This window comes from Falco rusticolus, chromosome 8 (assembly GCF_015220075.1).
Source record: "Falco rusticolus isolate bFalRus1 chromosome 8, bFalRus1.pri, whole genome shotgun sequence".
Lineage (NCBI taxonomy): Eukaryota > Metazoa > Chordata > Aves > Falconiformes > Falconidae > Falco > Falco rusticolus.
This window is the reverse complement of record NC_051194.1, coordinates 46,736,019-46,754,610: the sequence shown is the minus strand read 5'-3', so window position 1 is coordinate 46,754,610 and position 18,592 is coordinate 46,736,019. Positions and strand designations below refer to the sequence as shown.

Here is an 18,592-nt window from a genome sequence, read left to right as displayed (position 1 = left end):
TGTGAATTGACAAAAAATACTTGTGCTTACATAAAAAGCATCGCAGGCTCCTTCCCCATCACACCCCACTCCCACCACCACTGCCCCCGTGCCAGTTAACTCACTTTGTCCAGGTGACCGGCCCGCCTGCCCCGCATATGAGTGCCCGTCCGGGCCCTGGGCCTGCAGCGACACCCCGGCCCGGGCGGGGTCCCGCGGCCCCGGCCACACGCCTTTGGGAAGGCGGCGGAGGCTCAGAGACCCCCGTGCAGCCCGGGGACAGGCAGGGGGGGCACAGGGATTTTTGGTGTCACAAGGACAGACAGCAGCAAAAGCCCATCGCAGGAGAGCAGCGGGAAGGCAGGAGACCAGGCCAGGCGGGGAGGAAGGGGGGGAGACGGAGGCGGGGAGCAGCAGAGAAACACCGTCTCACCCTCCAGACGGGCGCGGAGGGGTAGCGGCTGCTCTAAGTATCTGCGCCCGAGCCCCCCGCCCCTCCTCTCACTTGTCCACCCTGGGAGCCAGTCCCACGGGACAGCACTGCCACACGCGTGGGGATGCGGACCCATAAGCGAAACCGCGGTTCCTCCCGGCCGGGGGCGCGGATAGCGATGCGCGGTGCGCGGAGCGCTGCGCGGAGAGCGGGGCGCGGCGGTGGCGCTACAGTGGAGCGCGAACGCCCTCTGGCGGCACATGGCGGCGGCGGCAGACAGCGCCCTCCCGCCCCGCGCTCCCTGCGCTGCCTGCGCTGCCCGCGCTACCCGCGGCTCTCCCGGCCCCATCTCCGGCCGGTGATTTCGCCAAAAACCCAAACGGCTGCTGCGGGACACCGACGCGGCTCTGCACTCCTCAGCGGGGCGCGCGGGGACGAGCGGCTCTTCCTTTGCTAGCTGCTTTTGGGTTGGTTTTCTTCTCTCTTTTTTTTTTTTTTTTTTTTTTTTTTGTGTCTGTGTGTCTATCGGAGTTTACAGTGCCATTTTCTTAGCACATTTCGGTGACCCTCTTTTATTTTTTTGCCAGTGCTTTAATTAACTACATACAAAGAATGCGCCTCGTTTACACATGGCAGCCAGGAAAGACGCCTGAGCTTTGAAGACCGCTGCTATCGCGTTTTCGATCATGTTTCCCCACATACTACACCACGAATTCTCCATGTGTGGTAGTTCCAGAGTTACACGTTTTTGTCTTGAACATGTTATTTTGTTTGCCCGTGCATTTATGTATTTATGGTTTGATTTATGTAAACGAAAGTAAAGAAGAATCTTTGTTCACCCCCACCCCCCCGCCCTTCATCACACATGTCTGTGAATTATTCGGTATAATGCGTGTGCGTGTGCACGCGACTGTGCATATGTACAAACATATATTAAGACAACCAACGGGTAGGAATTAAATTATTGTTCAGTTTGACACTAAAAGTAATTTCCGTGGAAGTACTGCGTGTCGTCGTCCGAAACGTTTGGTTTTCTTTCTGCCATTTTGAAATAAACGCACACAATATTTGAAATAGGTAAACAAAGGGGAAAAAAAAAGAGAAAATATACAAGGTAAAATCTGTCAGTCTGCGTCAGATAAAATATTAAAAGGAGATGGTGTGGGCTTGGTGACAATGTCTTACCAGAGCCTCTGTTGGAATCAACATAATAGAATGTTGTGTGGCAATAATATTGTTTACATGTTGTTAGTTATAGATCACCCTCCTCCATGGTTATTTTCGAAAATATGGAGGATAACATTGTAGGATTCATTGCAGTAGAATATCCAATAAAATAAATTTCAACAAATCAGTGGACTTTGTAAAATCTCTCCGTTTCGTGACCTTCGGGTCTTTTTTGATACTGTTGCCTTGTCCCAATGCTGACATATTGAAATTTATAGTCCAAGATTTTAAGACCTAGTTTGTCTGCATTTTTTGGCCTTTCCCCCACCTCTAACAAACACAAACACCAAAATAAGGTGGTTTCAAAGAAAAGCGCCATAGCATATCGTAAACTCATTAGGTCCAGACGTCTAGCCATCTCAATGGTTTTATTATACCACGGTTCTTCCTGTTTTAAAAGAATTATAGGTATCTTCTCGACAATGGATGGGAAGCAATGCAACACCTTTTCCTGGCACTGCATGCTTTTGCCCCCCCCCTTTTTTTTTTTTTCTTCAGAGGTAAAAAGCATTAAACACCAGGTCTCTCAGCTCTCCCCTTAATCTTGAATTAACTGAACTGCTCGTAAATATTTACGGGTCCTTCATTTTAATGGTTGCTCTTTAAACAAAGTATTTTTTACAATGAACTTCATCTCAATTATCTTGATAAAGTCATGTGTGTTTATAAATGCAGAAGGCATGAGACGCGTCGCTAAATGAGCTCTCGTCAACAAAGCTGAACGTTTGGCAGCAGCCGTGTCCCCCCCCCGAGCTTCCCAACCTTCAGATTAAGAGCGCAGAGGTTAGAAACGCCCGCCCCCCCCCCCCCCCCGCGCCCCGTCACACACGCACACAAAAGAAAAAGAAAAATGTTTAAGCAATAGGCATAATTTTGCTTCATTGGCTCTGGAGGACCGGTGCGGAAATATTCCCTAAATTGTCCCGGGAGATGGCTGATGTCTCAGCGAGCGCTGGTGGATGAGGCGCTGGGGAGCGGCACGGCAGCGGGCGCACCTACACGGCGCGGCCGAGGCCGGCCTCCGCGCCACTGACCTCCAAGAGCAAACGTCTGTCAGGCCGGGGGGCCGTGGCTCTCCGGCCTTTGTGGCTGTCGGAGGTGCCGCTGCCCCACGGTCCCGGCCCGGCAGCGCGCGGCTGCGCGGGGGCTTGCGCGGGGGCGGCGCGGGGGCGGCGCGGAGGGCATCGCGAGGGGCGCACAGATTTCTCCTCTCACCGCAGCGCTGTCGTTCGGTCACGGCAGACTTTATTGTGTAATAACTGACAACAATTACAACAGGTCTGTAGTTCGAGACACGGGGTGGTTAATTAATACAACAGTCACCGGGGGCAGGGACGCCAGCTAGCCGGGAGACCGGCAGACGTTAGGCCTATTGCGAACGGCTTCAGGGATGAGACAACCTCCTAACAGTGCTCTAAAGGGGGGGAACAGCCCGTGGCCTTACTGTGGCATCTATTGCAAAGGAGCGAAATGCAGACCTAGAAAGCAGAGGTTTTGGGAAAGGTTTTCTCTTAGTAAATCGTGGACAACACAGCACCCCCATTGATTTAAGCGCCTGTGATTTAATATATATTTTATTACCGTAATTATAATTAATTTCCTTACCTTTATTTTGTCAAAGTAACTATCTAGACTACATCACTTTTAAGAAACATGTCAAACATTTAACATCGGATGGAGTTCCCAAAGCTAACGTGCACTCACAATATCATCAACCAAACGGTCTGGGAAGAAGGAGAGGGAGATGAAGCGACTCTGCAAAACACGTTGGCGAGCAAGACAAAATTTCCCAAAATACCTGACATAGACCACGTTTCACTTCTATCTAAAAAAAAAAAAAAAAAAAAAAAAAAAAAAGCCAGATTGATTTAAAGTTCCCGGGGTGGGGGGGGGCGCGAGAGGAGGAGAAACGTGGGGGGGGGGGGAGCTGAGGGTGCAGGAGGAGAATAAAACCAAACCAACAAAAAAAAAAAAAAAAAAAAATCAAACAACCCAAACCCCAAAGACCAAAACCCCAAACCCAAAACAAAACCCAAAAGCCCCAAACTCAAAACTAAAGCAATATTCCCCAACTGCTTTTGTACCCCAGCGTTAGTCTCCTTTATTGCCTTTCTCCTTGTTCATCTTTTTCATTTTCATTCTTCTGTTCTGAAACCAGATTTTGACCTGTCTCTCTGTGAGATTTAAAATCCTAGCTACTTCATAACGGCGGTCTCGGGTGAGGTACATGTTAAACAGAAATTCCTTTTCCAGTTCCAGAGTTTGATACTTTGTGTAGGGACAACGCTTTTTCCTCGTTGAACGAGCGTGGATCCAGTTTGCTGCAGGGTTATCTGGAAGAAGGGAGGTATAGAGGGAACGGGAGGCGGTGGGGGGAGAGAAAGGTCGTTAAATTAATTTAACGAAGGATGGACTGTTTTCACAACTTTGGAGGAATTATCATAAAAGCCTTAATGCCCCAGTCTGTTTACTGTACAAATGATGTCTTGATGGTAGGTGGTTATGTGGAGTCTTTTATGGGTGCTTGTTGCTGCTTGCGCTGGGGTAGGCGTCTAGACGTTTTTATAGGTTAGTAAAACTATCAGTTTTGCACATTCGAGCCTTACAGATTTCGGCAATAAATCAAAGGGGCAATTTCTTTCTTTCTTTTCTTTCTTTCCTTCTTTCTTTCTTTCTTTCTTTCTTCCTTCCTTCCTTCCTTCCTTCCTTTCTTTCTCCCCCTCTCTCTCTGCCTCTCTCCCTCTCTTCCCCCCCCCCCCCCTTTTTTTTTTAACTTACTTGGGTCAAGTTGCTGCTGTTTCTCCTCCTTCAGATCGCTGCTCGGGCTGGGGTTGTGGCTGCAGGCGGCGGGGTCCTTGGAGCTGCCGGCAGCCGCCTTCTCCCGGGGCTCCTGGAGGAAGGAGCTGCACGTGTACTCGGGCACACCGATCCCCTGGGACTCCCGGGACGAGGAGCACTCAGTCCTTTTGGAGGAGGAGGAGGAGGAGGAGGAAGACGAGGAGGCGGCTGCTCCCGTCTCCGGCTTTATCCCGTAGTGGCGTCCGTTGGAGGAGCCGGAGCTGGACGCGGAGCCGCCGCTGCCGCCGCCGCCGCCGCCGCCGCCGCCGCCCGGGAAGCCCGGGAAGGGCTCAATCCAGGAGCGCACGTAGCGGCCGGCGTCGGCTGCCCCTAAGTGGGGCTGGTGCATGTAGGGGTGGTAGATCCCGGTCATTGCCGCAGACGGCTGAGGGTGAACCGCGGACCAGGAGGTGGAGAACACGGTGGATTTTGGTGCAAAGCTACAAGAGGAAAAATCTGAACTCTCTGCAACACCTGATGGCCTGGAGGTCGCACTGTGACCTCCCTGGACGAATCTACTCCCATAAACTTCTTCGCTTTCATGGCCTATGAGAGAATCGACATAATAGTTACTTATGGTGCCACTAGACGACATTTTAGGCTCCCCTCTTAGTCATATAAAAGGTTACACTGTTAACTGTATATGATACCCTCCCGGAGAACAATCGTAGTATTTTGCAGACTGCAACCCTCAACCATTGGTTGCGGAGCCCACGTGATCATATTTACCAATACTGCGAGTAAATCAATCCGCTAAACTGGGGCTGCTGTGATTAAAAAAAAAAAATCATCATCAACAACGGCCCCGCACAGCGCGCCGCGCCGGCTGCGCGCCCGGACCGCGCAGGGGCCGCCAGCCCGCCTGCCTGCCCTGCCTGCCCTGCCTGCCCGCTTGCCCGCCTGCCCTGCCTGCCCGCTTGCCCGCCCGCCCTGCCCTGCCCGCCTGCCTGCCCTGCCTGCGCGCCTGCCCTGCCCGCCTTCGCTGCCCGCTCTCCCTGCCCGCCTGCCCGCCTGCCTGCCCTGCCTGCCATGCCTGCCCGGGACGCGGCGGGCGTGGCCGCGCTGGCAGCCCACGGCCGCGGCGGGCGCGGACTATTTCTTCACCTCCTTTGAGTGATTTCTGCCATTCATTTCTTAATCAATGAGAGGCAGGGTGTTTAAATAAATCCAACAGCCTTGGCTTGCTAATCACACTCCAAGCTGCTGAGGAAACCCGCTGGGAAAGGGGGATTCTTGCCTGTAAAAACAAACCATCGCAAGCTGGGACTGTAACGACTTCTCATAAAACAGGAAAATGTTACAGTAAAAGCACATTGCGGTACTTCCATATTTCAGAGCATGTGCGGGTATTATTATCCGCTCCCCCCACCCCCAGACAGAAAGTTTCCATGGAAAGGATACACTTTTTAAAAGAGATGCCCATTGTGTTGTTTTAAAACAGGTGGAAGACCTCTGTAATGATTTTATGCCTTTCAATAAAAATTTTATGAGGTGTATTTGATTATAGATTAATGTGTCCCTAATAAAATGGACGGATGGAAACAGCAAAGCCTGTGTCTCCGAGCACAACTGGCGTGTGGCTGAACACATGCTCCTGTATCTGCGAAACTTGGGGGCTACACAGCTCCAGCACAGCCCCCCTCTTGGTGCCCAGCGCGGCCCGGGAGGGGACGCGGGCAAACGCTGCCCAGAGGAGGCCGCGCGGCCGCGGGGCGGGGGCCGCACAGGCAGAAGGGCAGGCAGGCGGGCGGGCAGGCGGGCAGGCAGGCGGGCTCCGGCCCCCGGAGGGGCGCGGGGCTGCCGCTGCCCCCGCTCCCCGGCAGAGCTGCCTCCTCCGCCCCTAGCTAAGGGGAGCCGGGCCGGGCCGCGCTGGCCACGTTCAATGCCTACGTGAGATTTTTGCCCGCTTTCCTTTCCTTTCCCTCCCTTCCCTTCCCTGCCCTCCCTCCCGGCCCAGTTACCCTTCCCCGAGCGAAACGGTGCCCGGTTAGCATTGAAAACTAGATTACCCATGGTCTTCTGCCCACGCCTGCTCTCCCGAGCGAGGGACGGTGGCTGTGTCAGGATCTGGAGGAGACGCACACAGTTAGTGGAGACCCGCAGCACAGCCCGCCGAGGGCACGAACTGCAGCACTGAGAAAACACTTCCTACTCGCGGGCCGTTATGAGGAAGGGACTGAAATTCCTGTTTATTTAATGATTTATTACTCTCTTAGGTTGTTTTCTTCCTTTTTAATTCTCCCTTTTTTTCTTTGTCTTTTTTTTTTTCCCCAAACATTCTTTTTGTCATCTCACACTAACATTTTCCTTCGCGTTTTCATACTTCTGTTATATTTTTCTTTAGAAGTAGGGTTTGTGGTATGGCGAAAAATTGCCCCTCGCTTCACACAGATATAAATTGATAAAGCAGGCAGATGAGAGTGAGCCTCCTTTTTTATATAAGTTAAACACTTGGTATAGAGCCAGCTAATTACTTCCCACTGCTGAAACTTCTTTGGTGATGTAGCGAGTGTCTTTAAAGGAAAATAAAAGACGGTTCAAATGATTGCGATATTTAAAGAGGTGGGGTTTTTTCCGAGCACAGTTTTGTTGTTTGTTTTCGAAAGGAGAGCGAGCACAAAATACCTACGTGCTTGCGGCTCCTGCAGCTTCAAAACGATGATGCTTTGGTTTGAGGAAAATACACCTCTGTCCTACGAGTAAACGTGCACATGAGAAAGTATTGGCTTAAATTAAATATCAGCGACAAGAGAGCAAAATACAACGCCACCAGCTGCATATGAGCAGTATCAGTGTCACCAAGTCAGACAACACTGGCACTATCTTGCGTTTAATTTCTTGATTTAGAAAATGCTTAGGGGACGAATGGGCGTTGATTGTGATGAAGCTGGTTTCCCAGCGCAAACAGTAGCCACGCTATTTTTCCAGTACTGTTTGAAGGTGAAAGTATGCCCAAGTATTTGCACTTCAATTTGGAGTCATGTTCATTTGCAAGCCATTTGCTGTTCTGCTTAGTATTTCTGCTCACACAGGCACTCACCCACTCTCACAAACACACGCCCTTCCCCAACCTCCAGTACAGAGCCCTGCTAACAACATTTTTCAGCTATGTACAGAAAGGGTTAAGAGTCGTGAACGTCATTATCTGGATGTGTGCTACTAAAATGGAATTGCGCGAAATAAAACGATTTCTGAGCAAACAGAAACGGTGCAGGGTGACAAAAGTAGGTCTGAGGAGGCTGGTGTACTTTTGTAAGCACGCTTGGGAGCGTTTCTGCTCAAAAAAGCCAACCTTGCCAGCTGTTTGAGGCAACATTTTCCCATCCACCATCTTCTGAAAGCTCTTGAGCTGACCAAGAACCGAACTACTTAACATTAACTTATACCCGGCTTTGCATTTGGAATGATGTTTTGTTTTTTAAGCGAGTAAAGGCACGAAATCAAAGTCTACACATTGTAAGCATGCAGTGACTGATATTTTTTGAATCAACGTATGAACGTCAAACAAAATTACACACATATTGCTGACAGCTTGTAGTAGAAAGATTTTTTATCACTTACCATTTACGAGTTGATTGGTTGAGGATGTCCAGTTTAGGTCATAATATTTTACTACGTTTTTTTTTTTTTTTTCCTTTCTCTCTCTCTTTTTTTTTTTCATTCAGTTTGTCAGACTGCGAACATCACACAACATTTTATCAATTAATCATTTGTTTACAGGCACAATTATAGATGAATTAGGTTTACATCATTTCCCGCCGCAGTCTCCACCCCACCCCTAAAAAAAAGGAAAGGGAAGGGGGAAAAAAAAAAAAAAGAAAAAGAGGGGAAAAGAAGGAAAGCAAACCAGGCAGACACACACAAAGACCAGAAAATGGCAAAGGAGGTACATCAGTCCAAAGAGCTGCTGATAGAGAAAGATCAGGAGACCAACCTGCATCCCTACTATAAATATTTGTAGAAAACCAAAGGAACCGCAGTAGTTTACAGAGTTTATTGCATTATACATGCGAACAGAACATGCACAAGAAGGACATATTGCTGCTGAACGACTACTATTCCACATATGCACCACAAGGAAATGTCTACAATGGAGAAGAAGGAAATATTCCATTTTACGAAGGACAATCTCTAAGTTCATTTGCGAGGATAGTTACATTATAATGTGCTTCTCTTTCCCCCCGCCCCCAAAGTCCGTCCCGTCCCCCCCCCCATTTTTCTTAAAGTATTGAATGTACTCAAAACGTTATGGCCCGTGTAACAGCCCCACATAAATACCATTTTGTTAGTAAAAACATGAAAAAGTCACATTGCTTGGATGTTCGACAGTTCCAATAAGTTAAGACCAAATGATAATATTCAATAATAGTTACCCTGCATTACGATGAGAACAAAAATAAATTACACGTGCTAGGTTTTATATATACTCATCATAGTAATACATATTCACTTGCAGCGCTAAAAGAAGGACGAAGAGTCACATTCTATCAGAAAAAAAACCAAAACAAAACTGGAAAATGCCGGGTTTTGCCAGAGTCTCTCCTGCCTTTAGCAAGTGGTGGTGCTGTGCCCATTTCTCACTGGTGCCCCCCCCGGGGTTAGGGTTTAAGAGAAGGTCAGATTAGCGGTCAGTTCCCGGATTCGGTTCTCCCTGCTCATCTTCTTGAGCTTCATTCTGCGGTTTTGAAACCAAATCTTGACCTGCCTGTCAGTGAGGTTTACGCTCTTACTGATCTCTAGACGGCGCTCTCGAGTGAGATACATATTGAATAAGAACTCTTTCTCTAATTCCAGTGTTTGGTGTTTAGTATAAGGACACCTCTTCTTTCTGCCACTCTTTGCAGTTAGCCAATTGCTTGTTGGAGTATCAGACTTGATTTCCTCTATCAAAATCAAAGAAGAAAAAGAAAAAAAAATCAAAAATACCTCAGGCTGTTAGAGTGTACCCTTGGCCATGACCCCTCCTCTGCAGTGTCTGGCAGATATGGTGGATGTGGGCATTAAACACAGCTCGGGTGAGGTGTGGGCACAGAGAGGGGACCTGCTGCCAGGCTGAGCTCGCCCGTCCCCACCACACGGCACCCTGCCTTGCAGCCGCCCCGCACTCGTGCCCCTTCCAAAAGGGAATCTCAAGTTTTCAGCTGTCGTTTAGCATTTCAACAATATTTAACCTGCCACCAGCCTCATGGCCACATTTTAACGGGTCTAGCCTCACCATGGCCGCCTCGGGCTCCCACGACACTTGCTACGAAAATATCCAAATTACAAAATACCCTCGCGCACTGTATTTTGAAGCAGCATCCCCCCAGCCAACAGCTGAATTACACAAGCACACCTAGAAGCAGACATAGACGTTTTCCCAACCGAAAAGACATACACGAAATTAACACCCTCTGCCTCGGTTTTTTTTTTTCCATTTTCCTTTTAGATTTTTTTTTCCCCACCAGAAAGAAATCTGCTCCTCATCATCCTAGACCTGGGCTGTTAAATATAATTCACATAAAAAGAATCTCCATGCACACGTAGGGTAAAAATCGACCTAGAGGTTGCAAAGTACATTTTGATAGAAGAAAATTTCCCGTTTTGGGATTCTTCGACACACGCCGTTCGAAAGGAAGGCTCTTGTGCACTTTTAAAGGGAAAATAAAATCAGATTACCACCACCTTTAGCTTTCAAACGCATTTCAAAATACTGTTGCACTTTTGGAGACCAATCCAAGGTTATCTAAAGCACCACACTGAAATATTCCACCTTTGGACCAGGCAGATAGCGGGCTGCTGCTTTCATTGTGCATTTGTTTCCAACTTTACCCAGCCTGGTAGCACCTATTCCTCACCTATTTTAATAGGATTTGTAATTAACTTTAAATGAATTCAAACCACAGTAAGGCTCAGTGAAAAAAAAAAAAATCAGCGAAATATTACGAGAGAAAAGTTGAGCTGGTCGTATTTTACAACCTCCAGACCTGCTTTTTTAGAGGTATGGGGCTGCTTTTGGCTGCTGCAGCGCATTAAGGAGCACACGGCTATATTCCCCGCATCACAGAGGCGGTCTGCATGCACGACAGAGGCAGATCTCTACAGAAAATCTTTGGACCCTTTTGTGTAGCATTTTTGCCTGCCAAAATCTTCAGAGACACAGCACCTGCAGCCCGATACTCCTTAGCATTAAATGTGATGGCTGTGATGCTCGTTAGTATATTCGAGCGTGCTTTATGGTGCTGGCGTGTTGGAGTTACACCACGGCACGGCTTAAACTCGGTAATACAGACCTTTACTCTCCTTCTCCTGGACTTCTGGGCTGGACACGGAGCCTTCGGGCAGGCAGCTCCGCTCGTCTTGCAACGTGGACTTGGGCTCGGGACTTTCCACTTGAGAGACTTTAGCGGTGCTGTCTTGGTTGTTCGGGTTTTCATTCATTTTCTTTTCCAGCTGAAGTTGAGCAGATATCTGCGGTTTGGAGCTGCCGCGAGGGTTTAACTGTAACATTACAGTTGAACTCGTTTCAGGGCTATTATTGTACTCTTGGGTTTTCCCAGTGGCGTAGGTCTGGCTCAGTCTAAAATATCCTGGGACGGGAACCTCGGGGTTCTCAATGGGGCATGATTCAGACACCAGCCTCTGGTAGGAAGGGACGTCTGCAGAAATGAGTTTGGATCTCTTATCGGAATACATGCAGCAATTGCTTTCTTCTTTAATATTTGTAGTGAAGGAACAAGTGGGGACCTGCTGTGTAACAGGTTGCTCTATTCGACAAGATCTGTTCGGGTCTGTCCAAGTGTCTACTTGAGGTATATAAGGATGTACATTCATACCCATATTTTGGTGATTAACTTCTCTTTTAGCCAGAGACGGAAGGAGTCCACAGGTTTGCATCCCATACGTCCCAATGTCTGTGCTAGGTGGCATATACATGCTGGCGCTGTTGGAGTAGAAACTGTCACTCCTGCACGCACTGATGAGAGAATCTACTAAAAAAGTATTAGCGGCAGGAGAGCTGTTGGGAAAGGACATTTTGGGGCGGAATTTGAGGAAGAGAGATTGTGTCCTTTGTAGGCTGACATCTCTAGGAAAACATTCCCGTGTAATTGCGGATGCCTCCGCGCGACCACATGACAGCCGGGCCAATGGCAGCGCCCGCCGCCCCGCGCCCCGCCGCCCCGCCGCTGACGCGCCCCGCCGCGCCGCCCCGCCGCGCCCCGCCGCGGTCAACAGCGACCCCTAGGCCGCCGCGCCGGCACCGCACCGCACCGCCCCGCCGCGCCCGCCGCCCGCGCTGCGGCAGCCGGCCCGGGCCCGGGCCCCGCCGCGCCGCCCCGCGCCCCCCCCGCCGCGCCGCGGAGCCTCCGCGGGCGCGGAACCCCCCGCGTGGCACGGCGGGCGGAAGAACGTGCCCGCCCGCGATGGCTCCTGTGAAAGTCCCGCTCCTGACAAGTGCGGGGACAAAAGGTTGCGGGATTTATTAATGCGTATTAAGGAGAATCAGGGGCGATCAATAAAACCCTCATCTACATTCTCGGGCTACTTGGTAATTTTCTTGCTTCTGAAGCTTTTTCAAGAGTTATACCCTCTGTTGCCGCGCACGGGAAGATATTTTATTAACAAATCAATCGAGACTTTGTAAAGGATAAGATTAATAGTTAAGATTTAGCATAATGGCGTTCGCGTTATGAATTATTGAAAATTATACTATTGATTTTTTTCCTCGCTGCTAACCGAGAAGGTCAATTTTTGTTTTAACACAAATCGTCAAATATTAAAAGCTAGACTTTTGTCATAACTCGAGTTTTATAGGGAAGCTACATTCCTAAAATTATTTTACAATGCTCTCTCCCGACCGCCTGGGAAAAAAAGTGGGGGTTTCACTTGCCCTGGAAACTGAAAGCACCATGAAGATAATTTCTCCTTCTGTAGTATTGCTCATTAAAAAACATACAGCAACTCATATCTGCAACTCTTCGAGCAACTTTTCCTTTCCTTTCCTTTTCTTTCCTTTTTTTTTTTTTTTTAAGAATGAAAAATGCATCTGTATTATAAAAAGAAAAAAAAAATACCGAAGGCAACAGTAACTGTCTACCTGGCAAATCAGAGTTTTCTGTCCCAACATTTTAAAGGTGTTTTACTGTTTTCCCCCCACTTCGTACCCATATTTACACCCGCAGCTATTACATTTTAAATAGTGATGGTACAAACTGTTTATTACTTTTTCCTTCCCCCCCCTCCCCCCCCCCCTCCCCCCCCGTTTTCAAACTGGAGTATTTCTTATCTGGGACTAATGCTGTCAAGGACTCTCATCCAGACAAAGTGAACTTGTTGATAATTTTTGTTTCGGATTCATCCGCCTGTTCATTTTGGGCCTTTCCACCATCAAAACACCCTTTCAGATCCCTAAGAGCAGGCAGCACGTGAAAAGATTTTTAAAAATTTAAATGCGCCTTTCACCCAGCTGCAAACATGCGTTTTCCACCAGGATGGATTTGAATTTTCCCCTGTTTCCTGGCGTTTGGACGTTTTGCACTTTACCGTACACTTTACATTGCTGGAAACAATAACCCTGTTTAAAATTTCGCTGTGGCAATGAGACAGACCTTTTAAAACCTTATCGCAGCTGTTCAAATACAACATCATTGTCAGGTTAAGAGCCAGTGTCTTTTATAGCTGCAGCCTCCAGCTTCGGGGTTGCCGGAGAGTTTAAATATTACCTTCGTAATATTCGCTGCCTTCAAGATCTTTTCGCAGCATCCCCTGCGCCCGGCGCAGCCCCCTGCCCTCTCCGGGCACGCTTCACCGCCACCGAGGGTTGAGCAGGGAGACGGGCGCTCCGGCGAGATGCTGTTTAAGATCATGATCAGAGCCATTGCTAAGATTCGCCTGCGCCGGGAGAGAAGCTGCGGCGGAGCCCACGACGCTCTCTCCGAGCGCGGCGTTCCCCCCCTCGCTTTCTAGCAATTTCCTCTTCTTCAACAACAGCCCGGACAACCCACAGAGTTTAAAGAAACAAAATACTATTTTCCTTGACGCAGTTTAAGACTTGACTGTTAAATCTAATCAGGAATTTTATGCCCATCAAATGGCTCTTTCATAATCTTTATTTACACTTTAAGAAAAGGGGGTCCCAGAAATATCGCAGCTGAAGTATCAGCCCAGAGGTTTGCAGCGGGTTTCGCCCAACAGTAAAGTTAAAACAATAAGCAAATGCTGAGCTGCTTTCCCCTCCAGCCTCGCTGGTGCTGGAGGAGCTGCCTTCTTGGCTCCTGATTAGACATGAGGGGTCTTTGATTTTTTAAATTGAAAATATGAATTTCTTGCATGTCACTACACGGAAACTCAGATGATGGTTGTTTAAATACCGTACTCGGGACTGGCAAACGGCTCCGTAAGACCCTTCGCTCACGATAAATCATGAGGGTTTTTAAAAACGGGCAGCAATTTTTTATTGAAAATGAACAGTAGGAAAGTTTAAGTTTGATGTAAATAGAAGTTGAATAAACATGCGAGAGCCACTGGGGAACTGGGGACTTAGGCTCTGGGCATTTAATGTCACTCTTGTTTTAAATCATATTAAAATGGAATCAAGTAATTAACATTAATAAATAAATCAATATTGTGCAATAAATGAGATATACAATCTACATTAATATAAAGGTTTTGCTCCCAGAGCCCCATATTTTTCCGAATGAGGAAGGGGGGGAGGAAAAAAAAAACCAACCAATGGGTCCATGCAGATGTAAATTAGTGTTTGTAATAAAGCATAGGTGGACATTACAGTTTTCTCCTCTAGCAAATGTCAGGTTTGATGGGCTAAAAACTGGAGGTTACCAGACGTAGCAGCAGGGCTTAATTTTCACCGCCTTATCTTCCTAAACCTTATTACTGGTGATACGATTATTTTTTTGTCTCGGCTGTGCTGAGGATTCTCATAGTTGCAGTTTGCTGTGTTTGTGTCTCATTATGGGAGGGGGATGGGAGGGAGGTACGAAAGAGGCTAGATATTTTGCAGATGCCTTCAGTAACAAAGGTATTGCGAGAAATATCTTATTTTTAAAACAGGCTGGAACCCAGGAAGCTTTTAGTAAAATTCCTTTCATTTACTCGATTTAGGGTGTCTTTAAACGCGCGGATTGTATATTTTATGCCACGCTGTTATATTGCAGGGAGATTGAAGAATAGTTTTTATTTAAGGGGGAAAAAAATTGGCCACGATATTGTCTCCTTTCTTCTTTTAATAATACAACTGTCACGTTGCCCAGATTTCTATGTACCATATTTTCATAGAAAGAGTCGGCGTCTGGGCTGAGGTTCAGATTCCCCGGATTTTTTTGACCAAGGGCCCGGGGGGCTGGGGGCTGGGGGACGGGACGGCATACTGATGATATTATGCCTTTTCGTAAATATGAAAGCTTATAGAATAAACAAAAGAGCATGCTGGCCATTCCTTCAAAGGTGTTATTTCTGAGCGTGGGGATCGCACTGTAGCACTGACTGTACTCCCAGCTTCGCCCGAAGCCTCAGCTCTTCCTCTATTGTATTTCTATATTTCTGTGCACACAGAAGTGTATATCTGGTATGATGAGATTTTAGCGTGTAGTCTGGTCGCCGATGCAGCCCTCAGCCTCGGTATTTGGACTGCACATTTGTCCTTCGGCAGATTCCTGAAGCATTTTAATCAGAAAATAAGCAAATGCCCTTTTCGTTCTCCTTAAAGGACAAGCCCCAGGACATTTGGAAATAGCTCACAGCCTTTTCTGTCTAAAGGAATGAAACAGAGAAAGGGATAAAAAACCCCGAAGAACAGAAGAGGGTATAGACTCGCACAGAATCATCACATTTACATGATGATCCGAAAAAGACGAAAGCGACGTTTCCATATTCCGGTATATTTTTTTTTTAATTAACAACACACCCTGGCTCCCATCCCTCGTTCGCGTTCGCTGAGATCGGCCTCACTGTAATTGCGAGGGGTTACAGCACCTCGTATGATGCCTGATGGGTTTGGGGTTGGTGTGGGCTCTCACAAGGAGCACTCGCATGCCAAGAAAAACAAACACACACAAAAACTTCGCTAAACGTTTCCCTCTCGAAACGGGTATCTCCACCGAGAGACCAGGGGATTTTCCTTCGGGACCCGGCTGCGCCTGCAAAGGCTACCTTTGGCGTCAGGGATCTCAAGGATTTCGGATTGTACAATGCCATTTTATTACCGACGGAAAGGCTATTTCTAGGAAAGTGTTAACAATGAACTTCTAAAAAAAAAACCCAAACCAACCCAACAGCCCAGCAGACAAAGTGCCAACAAATGCTTGCACGAGAGATGGGGCTTTAAAAAATGCGGAATATGGCTGAGCCAACGTGAAACAGATTTCGATGAATTCTGCGAATAAGCAGAAAGCAGCGAAGCCCTTTCTTTCTTCAAAATCTGACCAAAAGTGCGCACTAGAGAAAAAAAATAAAACAGAAAACCAGAAAAAAGGAACATGCTCGGTCATTGGAGAGCGTCCAGGAAATCCATAAGCTTCACCTTAATTTTCTAATCTCTAGTTTCATTTTAATAGATCTCCATAGTACTTTTAAGGAAAGGGATTACATTCAGCAATGCCTTGGCAAGGTGATGTTCGGATAATAAAAAGATGTTCTTTTCGCTTTAGTTTCTCTGTCTCCCTTTAAAAAAATAAGCACTCTCAGGATCTAACGTTAATCTCGTCTTTAAATAAAATATGTTTTTAAAATTATGCTTTCTGTACCTAGAGGTTTATTTAAGAAAAGCCTCGAAGAAGAATCGAAGATAAACTGTGGAAACGCCTGGGTTTTATATTACTTTTGTTCCATCCGCGTTAAGGCTGTCCTTAAAGGAGTAAATACATTTTCGTTCTAGGGAACGAATTCTGAATAACACTGGGTTGGGTCTTTTTCTTTCTTAAAATTATGGGATTTTTTTAAAAGCTCGGATGCATTATAAAAGATTACGACCAAAAAAAAAAATCTTTTAAAGTGGCATATTTCTCCAGCACGTCACGGTTATGGGTTATTTGTTTAATAAATCTTTTTGATGCTTTATTTTCTCATTTGGAAGGCCCTGAAATCTTATCGTTACTTATATATTAGATATTTTATTAGCAGTGGAATTATTATTAGGAGAGAAAGTAGACGTGGCCGGGAGGACGGCTGCGGGCATTACCGCACATGGGCGCGCCCTCCTGTGGCCGCGGGCTGCCAAGCACCGGGAAATGTCCTCCTCTCCCAGGTCCTTCTCCTCAGCTCAGTTTGCTCTCAGTCATGGGTTTCTTCCTTTCTTTTTAAATAGAAACTTAACACTGCTATCATTGAGCATTTATGCAAGATTAATGCTAGGGTGTTTCGGTTTCCGCGGCCCTTTTTTGCGGTGTCTTAGCATTTTAAAGGCGTATTAATCCACTGAGATAGACTGTTAAAGCACTGCAGGGAACAGAAAATCAAACGACTCGTTCTCGCCCTGCGGATTAAGGCTCGGGAGAAACGCAAGAATTTTGCTATAAGGTCAGCCGAAATGCTGTGAGAAATTCACCGCGACTTCGTGCGTTTCTAATTAATGGGCTTTGTGGGGAAACGCACATCCGCAGAAATCTGCATAGAAATATCATCTTTCTCCCTCAATTACGAAGCATTTCCTACAGCCCACGCTTTTTTTTTCTTTTCCCTCCTAGCGAAAAAACATTTTTTTTTAAGAGCTAAGAAAATACGGAGATTTGGGGCGAATTCCCGGGGCGCGGTAGAGAAAGGTGAGGGCAGCAGGGAGCCCGCCGTGCTCCGGCTGGCGGGGACCGGAGCGGGGCACGCTCCCCGCACGCCGCGGAAAGCTCACCTCGACCCAGCTGGGATTTTCATTGCGTTATGATGCATTTGTTAATATGGCCAGCTATGCGGTAATAAGTGTGTGTGTGGTTGTGCGTGTGTGTGAGAGAGAGAGGGAGGGAGGGAGTGAGACAGAGCGAGCGAGCGAGAGAGTGGGTGGTGGTTGAAAATAACAGAGGAACCTTAAGGCGCCTAATTATTCAGAAAGGTTAAAGGTGATGACCTTGACATTTTGGAAGTTCAAAGGCATACACTTATGTTTTTCTTACTAAAGGGTTTAAAAAAATTTTTTTTAGTCATGCTTCCCTCCGCTTCTATTTCTCCATTTTTTGGATTCTCGGGCTTTTCCTGACTTATTTAGGCACTTTTGCCTTCCCTGCGTGCGAGTGTAGCTAGAGCCGCTTCGTCCTATTCAAAAAAGGCAAATTCTTCTCTCACTCCTCGCCTTTATTGCACACTGCGGAAATCTCTTTTTCACCCACCAGAAGGTGTATAATATAACCCAATTAAGCTGTTTAGAACCTCGGGTTTTATGGTGTTGTCTAGACAGTTCAAGGTTTTGTAAACAGCCCAGCCAGGTCACGCAAGATAAAGCGGCGCGGAGCGGAGCGGACCTCCGGCGGATGCCGGTCCCCGCGCAGGGCCCGCCGCGGCCGCGGCTGCGCTCCCGGCCAGGCGCCGCGCTCCGCTCGCCCCACCGAGGGACGATATTTAAGAGATCCACCCCTCTGCCTCCAAAGTTCCCCCCCCTTTTTTTTTCCCGCCCCCCCTCCCCCCCAGTGCCAATTGTTTATAGCTCCCTCTTGTCTGCCTCGCTCTGAGCCCTCGGTCTTTCTGCCTTGCTCCTCACTAACACGTAAATAGTCATTGGCGTTGGGGGTCCTGGGCTGCTCGGGAGCCTGACCGGTTTTAAAAAAAGCCCTTTTCGTTGTTTATAGTAATTGTAGCACCATCAGAACTGATGGTCTGCAGACAGCCATGTTGGCTCTGCCTCACAGCGAGCAGGGAAGGTTACGCTTACCTACAGAGGGAGAGTTAGGCATCTAAACTATTCTTTAAAATGCATTTTAAATAACCCGACTAGGCTTCCTCCCGTTATTATTTAACTGAACTTGGCTCTAGCCCGGGAAACGCTAGGATCCTTCGGAGATGGAAATCCATACAGTGCACGGAAGTTATAACCTTAACTTTACTAGAAACCATTTATTCACATGAAAAAGACAGTGGCCCATGCTTTTGGATGACAATAGAAACATATATATATATATTTTATATATAGCGAACGTA

General features: G+C 47.5%; 2 protein-coding genes across 2 annotated transcripts; both read right to left on the bottom strand.

Moving 5' to 3' along the window:
• Window positions 1–3,711: 3,711 nt before the first annotated feature.
• HOXD9 (homeobox D9) lies at window positions 3,712–5,267 on the bottom strand. The gene is made up of 2 exons (XM_037398367.1): window positions 4,418–5,267; window positions 3,712–3,972 (listed from the first exon to the last, which is right to left on the bottom strand). Exons 1-2 carry the CDS (start codon window positions 5,070–5,072, stop codon window positions 3,731–3,733), a joined length of 897 nt encoding a protein of 298 aa, XP_037254264.1. The 5' UTR covers window positions 5,073–5,267; the 3' UTR covers window positions 3,712–3,730.
• A 3,626-nt stretch (window positions 5,268–8,893) lies between these two features.
• On the bottom strand, window positions 8,894–11,491 carry HOXD10 (homeobox D10). Its single transcript, XM_037398459.1, has 2 exons — window positions 10,750–11,491; window positions 8,894–9,360 (listed from the first exon to the last, which is right to left on the bottom strand). The coding sequence occupies exons 1-2, from the start codon at window positions 11,489–11,491 to the stop codon at window positions 9,083–9,085; spliced, it is 1,020 nt and encodes a 339-aa protein (XP_037254356.1). The 3' UTR covers window positions 8,894–9,082.
• Between the last annotated feature and the right edge of the window lie 7,101 nt (window positions 11,492–18,592).

Coding starts and splice junctions, on each gene's coding strand:
- HOXD10 (XM_037398459.1), bottom strand. CDS start 11,491: ATGTCCTTTCCCAACAGCTCTCCTGCCGCTAATACTTTTTTAGTAGAT. Junction 9,361..10,749: donor CCAGGAGAAGGAGAGTAAAG/GTCTGTATTACC, acceptor TGATTTTGATAG/AGGAAATCAAGTCTGATACT.
- HOXD9 (XM_037398367.1), bottom strand. CDS start 5,072: ATGTCGTCTAGTGGCACCATAAGTAACTATTATGTCGATTCTCTCATA. Junction 3,973..4,417: donor ACAGCAGCAACTTGACCCAA/GTAAGTTAAAAA, acceptor CCCTTCTTCCAG/ATAACCCTGCAGCAAACTGG.